The sequence below is a fragment of the Cricetulus griseus genome, chromosome 5, assembly GCF_003668045.3.
Source record: "Cricetulus griseus strain 17A/GY chromosome 5, alternate assembly CriGri-PICRH-1.0, whole genome shotgun sequence".
Taxonomy (NCBI): Eukaryota; Metazoa; Chordata; class Mammalia; order Rodentia; family Cricetidae; genus Cricetulus; species Cricetulus griseus.
Genome location: NC_048598.1, coordinates 33,156,096 through 33,170,870, shown reverse-complemented (window position 1 = coordinate 33,170,870; position 14,775 = coordinate 33,156,096). Strand labels below are relative to the sequence as shown.

Here is a 14,775-nt window from a genome sequence, read left to right as displayed (position 1 = left end):
ATATTGTTTAACATTGACAGTTTATTAGTCAAGACTTCCTATCACATCCCATGGTAAAATAAAGTTAGTTGACACTCCAGCTATTATTCATAAAGATGTAGAGAGTCAAATAAAAATGAAGGTAAGATCTCCATGACATGCCTTGGCCCTCCTTCTTCCAAGCCAGACTGACATTACATGCCTATGCTAATTTTGAAGTCTGACCAGTTATCTATTGCTATTTTATTTCCACTTACTTTCTCACACATACAATTTTATTGTATCATGATCCACTTTCATGTCCGCATGGTGAAATGGAATGATATGAAACCTGCAGAGAAGGTTCTGGTTAAGGGAGGGAAGCGTATACTTTTAGCTCATCGAACTTTGTTTTGGTGTGTGGTTTTTGTATAGATAGGAAAATGTACCTTCCCTCCATCTGTCTATTGAAGAACTGTCCCTTAAATGACAATTGCAATCCTTTTGGTCTCTAGGCCATTTTGGAGGTATATAGAAACTACAGAAGAAAGAGAATGGTCACTGGTTAAAAGAAATAAAACTATATCTGAGAATAGTCCTTGTTAAAAAAATATAGTATTACCATTTAACCCAGCATCAGGATATCTTTCTCAGCCAGAGTTCCTGTTAGGGGAAACCAGGATATTGGTGGTAGTAGTGATGACAGTGACTATGCTAGGTGGTAGAAATAATGATGACAGTGAAGATGATGGTCATGATAGTGGTTGCGATGGTGACAATAGTGGCAGCAGTAATGGTGGTGGCAGCAGTTATAATGGTGGCTGTGATAATGGTGGTAACAGTTGATTCCGTTGGTGACAGTGGTGATAGTGAAGCTGGTGATGGTGGTGATGATAGCATTGCTGGGCAACGAAAACATAACTGAAATTGTGTTCGGTTTTTATGTTTAGTCATTTCATCTTTATAAGACCTTCCAGTGATCCTATTATCTCTATCTTGTCAATGAGGATAGTGATAGTCTACTCTAACAATAGTAGAGTGGTAACATGTTCAAGTAAAAAAACGAATGAGCAAGCAGAGTTGCCATTCAAAATTAAGTCTCACCAAGCCCACACCATAAGCCATGATACAAAACTTGACTACAGAAACGTCTTTTAGCCGTTTTGACTCGATTATCTTCTTTAGCACTTTTAGGATTCTCACAAGTCTATAGATCTAAAGAGAAAAAAATATAGTATTCCATTTTCAAATGAGATCTACATCCAGTCCTGTGGGTTGTGAATGATAGATGACTGACCAAACCCAGCTAACAATGACTATGAACTTTGGCTGTTCATTCAGCCTAAGTTCCTTGGGAATTACTGTAAGATTACCCAAAGTATTTTCTACTAAATCCATGCAGTATAGTATTTGTATTTATAATAAACTTTGAATTTTTGGTGTTAGTAAATTATACATTACTGCGGGGCGTTGGTGGCACACGCCTTTAATCCCAGCACTGGGGAGGCAGAGACAGGCAGATCTCTGTGAGTTCGAGGGCAGGCTGGTCTTCAGAGTGAGTGCCAGGATAGGCTCCAAAGCTACACAGAGAAACCCTGTCTCAAAAAAAAAAAAAAAAAAACAAGAAAAAACAAAAAAAACCCAAAATAAATTATACATTACTTTTCTTAATGGTAGTACACCAAGGTCTTAGAACTTCATGTTTGTTCTATTGACAAAGGCAGTAGAATGCAAACTTTTAACGACTAGAAATCATTTAAAAGTTTATTTTACAAATGTGGAAAAAAGATCATAAAAATGAAGTTCTTTGCTCATGATCAAAAGTGTTATTAGGTCAAAGTATAGCCTTTGGGGTTAAGATGGTTTTAATCTCCTATGGCCATTTATTGGATGAATGAGCACATAACTTCCAGTCTATTTCCTCTTTGTAATGGGAGATGATAATGCACAACATACATATACAATAGATGATAGATAAAATGCATATATATCAATTTATATACTACTTTAACACAAGACATTGTGCTAGTATTTCATTAATAATAAAATATATTATTGCTATGAGAAATATATATAGTAAAGTAGCCAAAATTCTTAGTGTTCATAGCCCATAGCAAGAAATCATTATCACCTCCATGATTCTCATCTAAACAATAAAGGAGTACCCTGGACTTCAGCTGTTTCATTTTTTGCTATACCAAGCAGTCCTTCTTTGTATATAGAGAAGGCTTAAATACATACCTAGTTTCTGTCCCTCCCAGGATCTTCCAACAAGTCAAACTGGACAAAGCTCCATTGAAGGTGTACACTAGCACCCAACAAAAGCAATCACAATGTGAGGCCTATAGTCTCAATCTTCAGTTACATTCATAGAACATTTGTGTGTGTTTGTGTGTTTGGAAAAGTTGATGTCACAAGAAATATTCACATAGGATGGCTATTTGCAGCTCCTTTGAAAAGATCTGACTTCTATTCTACATTATGGATGATATGTTGATGAATGATTTATAGGAGAGACTATCAAGCAAAGTTAGAAGGCCAGAATAATCTAAAATTACCTAGAGCCCCTAATAAGGTTAACCTAACCTTCACACATAAGGATAACATGTAATGAGAAAAAAGCACCCAGGGGAGTAAAAGAGATTAGAGAATATAACACGGTCTTTGAATAAAATATCACTCAAACACATTCATTTTAGCTTTTGTGGATGTCAGGTTGATGAAATAGCAGACTACTGATTAATGGTGGTATGTAGGTGGAAGAAATGGCTAAACAAAGATGAAAAGAGGTTTAAGTTTTGTGGATTACCCACTGCAAATGAATGATAAGTGCTAAAATGTTGTAATTATTACTGGTTTATGAGGTTACAATTCTGTTTATATTTTCTCTATTAATTTTAAAATAAACAACATACAAAATTATATCCAAAAATTTGCTACATAAAAGAAAAACACATTATTTTTTATGTATGCGGGTTGTTTTCTACTTATTTATTGCCAAAATTCTGGTGTGTATATTGTCCTAACAAGGGCACAGTTTCTCTTAGATCATGATCTCCTAGATCATGATGAACATCAAATGGACGCAAGGGAATTTTCAAAATGCTAGTGCCTGGATCACACCCCCAGAAATTCAGGTATATAGATGTGCCTTGACTTAAGCAAAGGCAAATCTTAATAAATCCATTGTATATTCTCCGTGTCAAAATCATAGAACACACTGTTTGTTGTTAATACCACACAGTTGTTTGACTGACTAGACCGCACAAGACACCACAGAGTCCTAAGTGCTGTGTAGGTTTCAGAATCCACCAGCATCACAGAGCAGAGAGATGTGCACATTTCAAATGATTTATTAAAGACTCTCCTTTAGGAATCTGGGATGTAGACGGGATACATCAGTGGCTGCATCCCTAGGTGTTTGATTTGTGGTACCCTTATAACCATTAAGGGAAAAGTTTGTAGTAGCAGGAATGGGTCTGGTTGGGAATCATCAACACGTAATCACAATCAAGACTATGGACTGAAAAAGTTCAAGCCTGACAAGTACATGGAATAAGAAAGAAAATAGGGGACTGGAGAGATGGCTAAGTGGTTAAGAACACTTGCTGCTCTTGCAGAGGACCCTGGTTCCCTGCACCCGCACTTGGTGATTCACAGTCTACTGTAACTCCTATTCTAGGGGATCTGAGTCTGTTCTGACTTCTGTATCAGTGGCAACTGCAGGCAAGCAGCACACATAAACTCATGCGGCCTCTCACATATACACATAAATCAAAATAACAAACAATTCTTGTTTTAAAAGATAGAAAGAGAGAAAAGAGAACTAAGAGAAAAATGCCCATTGGAGAGTCCGGTGGAGGGAAAAAAAGCTGGGGAAGGAAATTGAAAAGAGACAGAAAGAAGGAAAATTGGGACAGAAACTCAACAGAGCTGAAAAGGAGGGGAAGCAGTATGTGGCTATTATGTCCTAACATGAAGCCTGTTTGATCTTCAGAAGTTTTAATGTTTTTTGTTTCTTGCTTTTGTTTTTATTTTTTTATTTTATTTCTTATTTTCCTTTGCTTGCTGTAGAACTAATGAAATGTAGCTCAGTCTGTCCTTGAACCTGCCATGTAGCTAAGGATGGCTTTGTTCTCTTGATCATCCGGCTTTCACTTCCCAAGTACAGGAGATATCAGGAGTGTGCTATTCTCCACCACTTTTGGCTCTGTCTTTGAGGTGTCACTACCTGTGGTATGGTACCTGTGTCTTCCTTTATTATTAAATAAAGAGGCACAGAGCAGGCAGAATGGGATAAAACTACAGCTTGGAGTGCTGAAGGCAGAGTGAGCAGTTAGGGTTCATTTCTCTTGTGACAACAAATCTCAGAAAAACAAGAAGGGAATACATACAGATTAAAATTTATATTTGTATCCTTCTTAAAAACAAAACATCCCAGCACTTGGGAGATTGAGACAGGCAGATTGCTCTGAGTTCAAAGCAAGCCTGAGCTACAGAGTAAGACCTTGTCTCCAAAACCCACAGTAAAAATAAATAGATAAATAAGAACTATGAAGCAACACCTAGCATAGGGTAGGTATAGAACTTCATAACTTACAGAATAATTTCAGTACATTGCCCAACTTTCATAACCCAAACAATCCCATAGAAAAGATGACTCCCCTTCCCATTGTGAATACAAAACTGAAGACACATTGATATACTAGATTGCTCATTACCATGAAAATAGGTTGCAAACCTGAGCCCTCAATCAGCTGTGTCCTCCCCGCCCCCCCCCCACACACTGCTTCATGCAACTACATAAAAGCATCCAGTGCTTGTTTGGAATTGCTTTCTGTGCCAGCTCTTCTCAGTTCCTTCTTTTCTGAAGTGTATGTCCTAAGAAGAATTTTAGGGCTCTGTCTGTCCAGCTTTGGGTTTCTTCCACACGAGTAAAAACAAGGCAGACATAGTTCACCGGGTAAACACAAGTGACAAGTGACAGTGATTCACGCTCAACTTGCAAACTTCTGATTACCAATTCTTCACCTGCTATATAAACAGGTGTAAACCAAGATTTAATCAGTTTACACAGCGTGGTAAATAATTTAATCTCTCCTTAGCATGGTGCTTGCAAACGTGAATGTTCAAGACCAAACTGATGGTGACATTCTGATGCAAGTGCCCAGTTTCTCAGCCAGAAAAGATGCGCCCACAAAGGGCTCTCAAGTGCCCCTACCCAGGGACAGGAATGTGAGAGGAGGGCAGAAATCTCAGAATTCCCAGTGGAAACCTCATTTCCCCCCACATAAAGCTTATGGGCGCAGAGAAATGGCTGCTACGTCTCTACCCTTAGCTCTCCCATCCTAAAATGTTCTGTTCTTTCTTCTCCACCCTACATGTCAGTCATCTCGCTACCCTTTCCTCATTCCTGAGCACTTTGCCCTGCCCCTCTCCTGCTACCCTTCCAGACAGTTCATAGAAGAAATAGCAGAATGATGAAAATACTAATGGACATAGCCAAATGTGTTTCATTCTGTTCCAAAGATAGTCTATTGAGTCTTCTTTAATATATACTCTTTCGAGAAGCCACTTCATCAGTTTTGTCAGGTGGTTGTTTATTATCATCCCATTTGCCAGAATTAGGAAAACTGAGGCAGAGAAAGAAACCTTCCACCCACTACACATGTGATAGACGCCTTGGGGCTCAGCCAGCCACATAGTTTGAGTTATATGAACAAATTGTGCTGGCACTGAGCTTGACTTAGACAGCCTAAAAAATATCCAGGAGGTTAATCATTTTAACACTAAAGAAAATGACAATTTAATTAGTTTTCCCCCCAAAAGCATCTACATGAGACTATGGAACTCTCTCATGGGAGATATCTTTACAGGAAATACCTCGACTCCTGTCGGTCATGACTGAAGAGTATGTCTGTGCATGTATAGAGAAGTTATATAGAAAATCAAATACAAGAAACAGTGGGTGTCCCAGAAAGAAATGATCTGCAATTTTCTTTGAGGGAGCAGGAGCACAATGCAAGGCAAGGAAATCATGACAGCAAGAATATGAACACTTACTTCCTGCTTTGACTCCCTGTACTTTCCATTACGTAGTAGCCTGGTTTGCATTCATATCTGCAGATGGTGCCCACATCATGGTTGCCTTCTAGGCAATTTGGCAGGAGCAAATTGGCATTTGGAATAACTGGAGGAGCATCACATTCTAACTTGCAGTATACTTCCGGAAGAGACCAGAGTCCATCTTCAAGACAGGTCAGCCAAGGGCTCAGTCCTGACTCCAGGAAAGAGAATCACATGATGCTCAGAACAGATAGCACATGGACAAAGAACAAAAACCTAGGCAACGAACAAATACATTGGCTCTTTTCAAGTACCATTATTCTTTGTTGTACAGTGTCTCTAAAAATCTCCCATCTATAGCTGTTGGCAAGATGTCACATACCATAACATCACATAAAGATTCCCTAGTCTCAATGGAAGAAGAGCTACCAGTCAAATCATTGCTTCTCTTCCTACCTAAAGTAGCAAATATACAGAAGTAGTAGCAATATGGGTGGTATTGAAAGAATGACAGTTGGTGATTATATGCCAGGCACTATTCTAAGTAGTCTGCTTGTGCAAACACATGTAAATTGCAAACAGCAAAAAACCCTATCAAGTAGATTCTGGCTATCCCCTATCATGCAGATAAGGAAATGGGGTCTGTCCAAAGCAGAGTCTGGATTTCTGGCAGGTGGTTTGGATAAAATGTTCTGAGCTTTAGTACCATGCCATATGACTCTGTGTAAGCTGGTTTCTCCAAATGTAACCTAGGACTGCCAGCATTAGCATCAGTAGCCTGCCACCTACTAAACTACATCTCAGAGGAAGGTTGAGGAATCTGCATAGGCAATGAGTCATTGTGTGACATCCTGAAGGCTGAGAAGTACAGACAAAGAGCAAGGTGTGCTGGTCAGTTAGAGCCCGGTCCAGCACCTCTTCATCGCAAGAAGCCACATGGCCAGGAATACATTGTGTAACAGTGTTCTCCTAATTTACAAAATAAAACAAAACATATCTAGTGCAGAATGTGAGTATTAAAACTTAATAACATGTACCTTGGTTGTTAATATTATCAGAACAATTGTGCTGATTTGCCTTATTCTGAGAATTCATATAAAAGCAAGAAACAAAGACTAAGTTTCATTCAGTATTAATGACACCCCAATCTAGGACATCTCTATGCATGTTTTCAGGAACAAAACATAGTGATATCAGAGGGAACTTTGTGTTATTGGAGGAAGGTATCAGAGAATAGAAATTTTGAAGCATATATGGGTGAAAACAGTACAAATGTACCCCCAAAGAGTGAGGGAATGAAGGGAGCTCACATTCAGTTCCCCGGTTGCCCAGACAATACCTTGGAGCTTGGCTGGTGGGACACATGATATGGAACAGCGTTTCTGAAAGTCAGTACCCTCTAAGCAGGAGAAATTTGCATAATTCACCAAGGACGAGTCAGGGACACCACAGTCAACGTGCACACAGCTCACATCCTTGTCCCAGTGGCCAGAGGAACAAGTGAGGAGAATCCCTTTCTAGAAACAGAGAATTACTTCTGTAAAAGTCACATATAATGGCTTTGGAAGAGTCCTAGTGGTCATTTGTGCAACCTTTCTGCCTTTGTCCTTTCCTATGACTCACTGGGGGATGCTGATGAAGGGAGCCTGTTTATACCAGGGAGTCACTGCTCTTCTAGCTTCATCTTCAGACTGTCCTATCCTTGCTCTGATGTATCTATTTTCAATCCAACCTTCCCTGGGCCCAGAAACTCAAGCCTCCCACTGGTGCTTGAATGCTTGCTCTGGGACCTGGGGGCAGAGTAGAGATGACAGAGAAAAGGAAGTCCTGGGTGCTTATCTCCCTGCCCCCTCCAGAAGGCATGGCTGTAGACTGACTCACCCAGTGACTATCATCACTACCTTGTTCTGGTCTTTGATCCCGTGGGATCTGCTGCTCCACAGAGCCAACCTTTCATGTTTAAGGGTAAGAGAAGAGCCTTGTCACTCTGGACTATCGCACAGCACATCCTTAAATCCTGCCTACATCTTTTTAAGAAGTCTGCTTATAAACTTCTCTTAAATTAACTACTTTGGAGAAAGGTGCTGTGAATTTGACACTAAACTGGGCTAAAGAGTGAGATCCTCTATCAAAAACGTAAAGTAAAAGATATAAGAAACAAGAGTTAGCACCTAGCATAGCATATGTATCAAATTTCATAACAGAATACTTTCAGTACATTGTTTAACTTTCATACTTAAAATAATCCTTTCCCTTTTGGATACAAACACTAAAACACACGGATGTTGACTAGATTGTTCAATACCAAGCAAATAAGTTACATGTCATCTACTTCCTACTGGCACCCTTATTAATAAACATACTGATAATGCTACTAAAAATAATTACCTGTGTCCAGAAGAGTGAACAATACATAAGAGAGTTAATAAACACAGGTGCTTCTATCCAACCTCTGGTAAATGGGAGTGAGTCTAGCCATGTTCCCAAACTTACCATTTTAATGAGCAAGCATGGAGTACATTGCCATTTTGTAAATGAGAAAATACACATGGAGTACTCAGAAGGCCCTGAACTGAACAAGATGGTTTCTGGGGGCTAAAAATAGAGCAAATCACTGAAACAGTGGCTAAGAAAACAATAGGAAAAAAAGAAAGTTGTTAGATGCAAACAGTATATTTTAATTTGCTCTAAAATAGTCCTACGGTCTTCCCTAATAATTAGAGAGAATACAGCATAAATAATATAAATTAAAAATAAGAGAAATAAAAAATTCCAGAAGAAACCAATAACTCTAGAGAAATGAAAATCTGTCATCAGGTATTACATGAGTATGGAGAGCAGCACCCAAGGAGATAGGAAGAGGGATTTCACCCTCAAGCAGAAAGAACTTGAGATGGGTGCAGGACTTGAAAGATCACCAGGACTTTTGAGCCACTCAGGGGAGGTAGGAGAAGAAGGCATCCAGCCAGGTATGAGACAAGCAAGCACTTAGTGACTGAAATTCATGGCTCATTTGGGAAAAACAAGCATCTGACCATGGGGATAAAGATCAAAGACAGACAGAAGAGTTTCTATGATGAAATTGCAGGTCATCCCATTAGGCGACCACACTGGCACACAAGCCAAAGGTCCAATGACTGCTGAAGTCACCTATCACCTCTGACACTACATCTTAGCTTAGTGCTTTTCTCTGCTTTCCAGTGTGTCCCTGTTGCCAGCCAGAGGATCCAAGTCAAAGCCAGACACATTTTTTCTATTTAGCTTCAGTTCACATGTCAACAGAAAGCAAATATCCCCACTGTCTTGTGATCATGAGCTGGGATTGTACAATTTCCTGCATGGGGCCAGAGTCGGGTGACAGTGGCTGGTCAGCTGCAGGGCGCCATTGCTTACTCCACCATGTGTTTGGCAAATGTGATCTCCCATCCTCCTTCTAACCAGGTTCTTCTCACACTTAGCACAGTTGGGAGGTCAGGTTCAAACTGCAGCAAACCACTAATCATTTAAAGACTGTCTCTAAAATCCATGTGTAATGCCTGGTTTTTCTCTTGGCTTATTTTTGGGTATTGCCCATTTTGTTTTAGATTTGTCCAACTTCAATGCTCAACAAACATAGCCTTTTTTCTCTGCTCTTCTTAACATACCACACACATGAATTTAGTCCCTACTTGTTGAGTTATTTCTATTGTGTTTTCAGCATGAAGAATCTTTGCCTGAGTTAAGAACAGGTGATCAGAAATTTGATGCCTCAAGCTTCATTAAAGTTGCTTCTGTGATTTCATGAAACGTTCTCAGATTTATAATTGTATCTTTAAATCTCAACCATGCCTAAGTGAAATTCTTCCAAAGGTTCTCAAACTGTTAAGAAATCAAATGGCACAAAACTGAAGCATTTCTATTTCTCAAACAATTAATGCCTAACTAGCAATGGTGTGTCTTTTTCTATGATCATATATATCATACCTCTCTCTCTCTCTCTCTCTCTCTCTCTCTCTCTCTCTCTCTCTCTCTCTCCAAGCATAATTGCAGTTGACCATGTATATACCTCCACTATCTTCTTGTGATCTTGTTTTCCAATGGTTCATTTGTGCTTAAAATTCCCCAGTCCAGTGCTGTTAGCTTTCTCAAGGGGAAATGGGAAATAAGTCCTAGTTAGAGAGAGGTTATCTTGTTCTTAATACAAAAAGCTTGTAATGAGAGCAGCCAATGCCTATTATTCCACTAGAAGCTTATAATAAGGCTCATCAACTATTGTAGTAACTTAATAAGTTCAATATTTCTGTTTGGAATATTTCCAAATCAGAAATGAATTTAGAGGGATTATTTTATTTTGGTTGTTCTTACTGTTGTATACCTAAAAGATAATGGAGACAAAAAGTTTACCTAGATCTGTCTCTTGAATGATGCTCTTCACTAGTACATTCTACTACCCCAGGCTACCCAAAATCCTGGAAATGGTGCAGTTGAAATTTGGGGAGGGGTATGCAAAAATAGGGAAAATCCAGTACCATGATACAACTCCTGCCTTGACTGTAGATTTAATGTTTTGGGGTACAATTTGGTTATATTCCCCCAGGAACCTCAGAGAAGTTGACAGTAGTCTATTTCTCTGTGAATTATGAACATGTCTACTTTGAGATTTTCTCAATGTTAAGAAGACAAATCAAGGGAATATTGAATAAATACTCATATCTACTGCCCACACAGTGAGTATGTTAATATCTTAGGAAATCAGAGTTCCATATGTTTAGGCACCTTGAACTTCGGTACCACCATGTTTTCCTTTCTTTCCTAGAAACCATACTTTGTGCTCCTGAAGGTTTAAAAACACATACCCTTCTCAGTCTAGTGAGAGAAAGAAGACAGATAGCTTCCTGCCCCAGGAACTCATTCCTTCTGATTGTCAGCTTCCAACTCACCTGCATGGTTCTGATGTACTGTCCACTGCTGGTCTGAAGGACATACCCCCTTTGACAAGTGATAGCACACTTCATGTGACCTGGACCACTGGAGGTGCAATTTACCATGTCTGCATGATCAAGTAGCAATGGCGTGCATCTTCCCTGTTCTCCACATGGTCGTTGGGCACAGCTGGGGGTGACAGAAATGGAAGCATCTTAGGGAAAGCCTAAATGGCAGCAATATGCATCTCTGAACAATACCCCTAAAGTGCAGAAAGATTTTATTCACAGCCTAAGTGGAACTCATCACTTTCTTCCATCTTCCTAAGAACTATCGTGACAGTTAACTTTCTGTGGCCCTTCCACGAGAATCAGTGATTATGGGATGAGGTAGAAACATGTGTTCCCAGATGTTCTAGATAATGTCAGAAACCAATAGATCAAGGAATGACACTTGAAATATTAAACAACAATATTTCTAGGTTCCAAGCAATCAGAATAGACCCAGGACAAATTTCAAAAATAGATCCAAGAGACTCCTGGTTTCATCAGGCATTGGCCCTTTAGATATCTGATCACAAGGAAGTCCCAGAATGCCTGTGTGGAAAGTCAAGTATTGTTGAGTATCTGAGATCACAGACTAGTTGATATGAAAACATTTTGACTATGAGCACATACCACTGAAGGGAGCACAGGCTCAGGAAACCTACCAACACAGGCTTAGGAGACCACAATGCCAGACATTGTGCCGGGGACTTTCAGAGATAGCTCCTTAGCACAGAATTGCTTCCTGGACCAGTAGCAAGAGAGATTCATAAACATCCCAAGGTTCAAGGAGATTATAGAGCTTGGACTATAATAGCAGCAATGATGTAATAGATAGTAGCACAAGAAGAGTGTAGCCTCCAGACACAAAGGAAACACAGAGTTTAACTAAAACATTAGCACCAGACTTTAGTCCTGGCACCACCATTTAATACTTGCATGATATGGAGTGAGTACCCTGATGTTTCAATCCCTTCCCTCATAGAAGATTTACCTTCTCTTCACAAGGATGATGTTGTTCCCAGGTTAGCCCCTTTACTGTCCTACTGCCAAAGGGCCAACCCCATGTCAGGCTCTGTTTCCTATTAGGTTCCCTTCTTTCTCATTTCTCTGACTTGCATAATTTTTTCAGTTTAATGAAATTTCTAGAAGGTCTTCCTACTCCAAGAAGCAACCCTCCCCAGTTATTTTCTTCCTTCAAAACTCTTAGTGAAAGCATAAAAATAACTCCCTTCTAATTTTAATTTATTTGATCTTGTTATATATGCATTTTCTTGTTCTTAAATCAGTTTAGGCATTCATTTACACACAAGACAATTATTATCTGATTGTGTCCTTAATCTCACAACGGGAGTATGACCTTCTTGAAGGGAAATACTTTTTCTTGCCCAATTTTAAATCTCCGTATTTTTGGTTACAGTAGACACAATAAAAGCTTGCTTAATTAGATTTTTTCCTATTTTAGATAGCAAAGTTAGTCAGTTACTAGAATGGAAAATGTGTTAAATCACATAAAAGAAAATTATCCTACAATGATTCAACCATCCTGCTCCAATCATTCATTCCCCCAATAAACACTAAGTATTATAGGCCCCAAGACCTTAGCGTAACTGATGCCATGATAGAGGAACCATTCTGACCATCATGTTGACCCTTAACACATGATAAAATAGGGACAAAGATCCATCAAGATCTAGAAAAGTTCCTAAATATACTAACCTCACTTTTTGCCTCCTATAGTTTCTCTTCTCAGTAACTGTTCTTGTTAACAAAAGTATGTCAACTAGGATGTGTGGCTTTTTTTTTTTTTTTGTACATAAGAGACAAAGAATGGTAAGGCTCTGGGCTGCATGATTTGAGCAAGTTCCCCATGGTAAAACAGACTTTCTATTCCGAAAGAGTATCTGTGTGTCTGTGTTTGAGTGTAATTATCTTACAATAAAAGGACATAGTCTTTGCAAGAGGTTGGACTGAGAACCAGTGATTGAACAAAGACAGTGCTTTAAGGAACTTAGTCTACTGAGAGACACTAATAACATATTTTCTTACTCTTGATATTTTTGCCAGTGGTGATAATCATAGAGACAGTAGCTATCATTCATCACCAATAATGTGCTCTACTTGTCCTTGGTTTGTATTAGTGGTCCATGACTTTATCAAATAATTAGACAACAGTATAAGAATGTAGAAAATGAAGTGCCATTAAATGTGTACATAGGTCCTACTGTAATTGAGACTTTGTTTTAAAAGTAGTACCTTGTAAAAAGGTGGATTTTATCTGACTGTGATAAATGGATGTCACTGATGGATGGGGTTTAAACACTATTTCAGTGACACTCTCATTTCTTTTGTGCATGCCTGAGAGGTAGAGGGTGGAAGAAGTGGAGATGCATGATGTGATGGGATCTTTTTGCTGTCTTATCCCATAGTTATTCTCTTTGATAACATAACATCCATACAGCCCAATGACAGGAGGAGAAATAAAAGCTTAGGAAAACAGGACTGTTAATGAGTCAGTATGAATTCCCAGATCCATTTCTGACCAGAGGACATGCAATATAAGGAATAAGGCTGTCTCTGAGTCCTTACTCAACATCTGGATAAGGTAGTCAAAACCTGACTGTCCTTAGGATGAGATCAGAAGATGTCCTTTATGATACCAAAGAACTTCAAATCCATAAATGCTACATGTTACTCATCTCCAAACCACTGTGTCTTCTTTAGCATGTATGAAAGAGCACATTCTATTTATGGTGACTTTATCCAATGTATCCACATCATCTTAAAGGGCAAGTACATGCTGAGACAGGACAGAAAGTGAGCACTGTGCATGAGCTTCTTTCCATCAATATGCATGGACTATATTTGTTGTTGGTGTTATGAGCATGTATCTAACACCATGAGTGTACCCAGCTTTGACAGCACAGCAGGACATAAAGACAAAGCACACACAAAAGGGAAAGGTGTCATGAAGTAAGGCCACAACTGGGGGTGGAGTGTGGGGGAGCAAACCCAAACCTGTTTATGAAGTGAGAAATGGTTTCGTGGCAGCTGCTACAAATTCTTTCACTAGCTTATATTTCCATTTACTTCCTTTTAAAAGAATTTGTTTTATGAGGACGGTGTTTGTCAGGTCGTTAGCTTCTGATGGCATCTGGTACCAATTGTGGACTTGTCTCCCTTGCACCCTAATCCCAAACCCTCCTTGGTGTTTCTTTTCCACCACAAACATTGCCTCCTGAGTGAGTTTGTTGTGTTCGCTATTATCACACCTTGTTACACTCTCCGTTCTCCTCATGTGACCTCAGTTCTCATAGATGAAGACACTGCTAATAGCTCAAATAGTTCATCTTAAAATTTCTCAAATGCTTTCTTCTGTTGAAGGTGGCAAAAGTGATGCTTTGCAATGTAGTGAGGGTAGGAAGGGAACAGAAGATATTTATCTTGGTGTGACATACAAGGAAACTAAAACTGCTTGGAGACTGGCTAGCAGCCACACACGGAGTCAGAGGAAAAATCCTCATCTCCTAGGCTTCCCTCCTAGGCCAATTTAGACCATGAGACCTAGAGATGAGGCTGTTTTCCTACTGTTTTCTATCTAATCAGGAAAGAGCAGCATTGGTTACATGAACCAAAAAGTTCTTAGCAGGGTAATAGAAGGGATGCATAGAATATTTATTAATTTATTTGAGTTTTGAACAGTAATTTTTCAAAAGGTGCTAAATTAAGGCAGCAATGTTGTTTGCTCAGGTGCTATCGGGTGCAAAATCCCCTAAGTGTGTTTCCCCTTTGGCAAAATCTCCTT

At 39.3% G+C, this 14,775-nt stretch overlaps 1 protein-coding gene across 1 annotated transcript in view; it reads right to left on the bottom strand.

The window, feature by feature from the left end:
* Positions 1-14,775, bottom strand: part of Pappa2 (pappalysin 2) — a 229,470-nt gene that overhangs the window by 68,585 nt on the left and 146,110 nt on the right. Inside the window, exons 14-16 of the mRNA XM_027417273.2 lie at positions 10,944-11,115; positions 7,364-7,541; positions 6,022-6,235 (exon numbers count right to left, since the gene is read on the bottom strand). Of these exons, the coding sequence (XP_027273074.1) occupies positions 6,022-6,235; positions 7,364-7,541; positions 10,944-11,115 (564 nt within the window). The remainder of the gene's footprint in view (positions 1-6,021; positions 6,236-7,363; positions 7,542-10,943; positions 11,116-14,775) is intronic.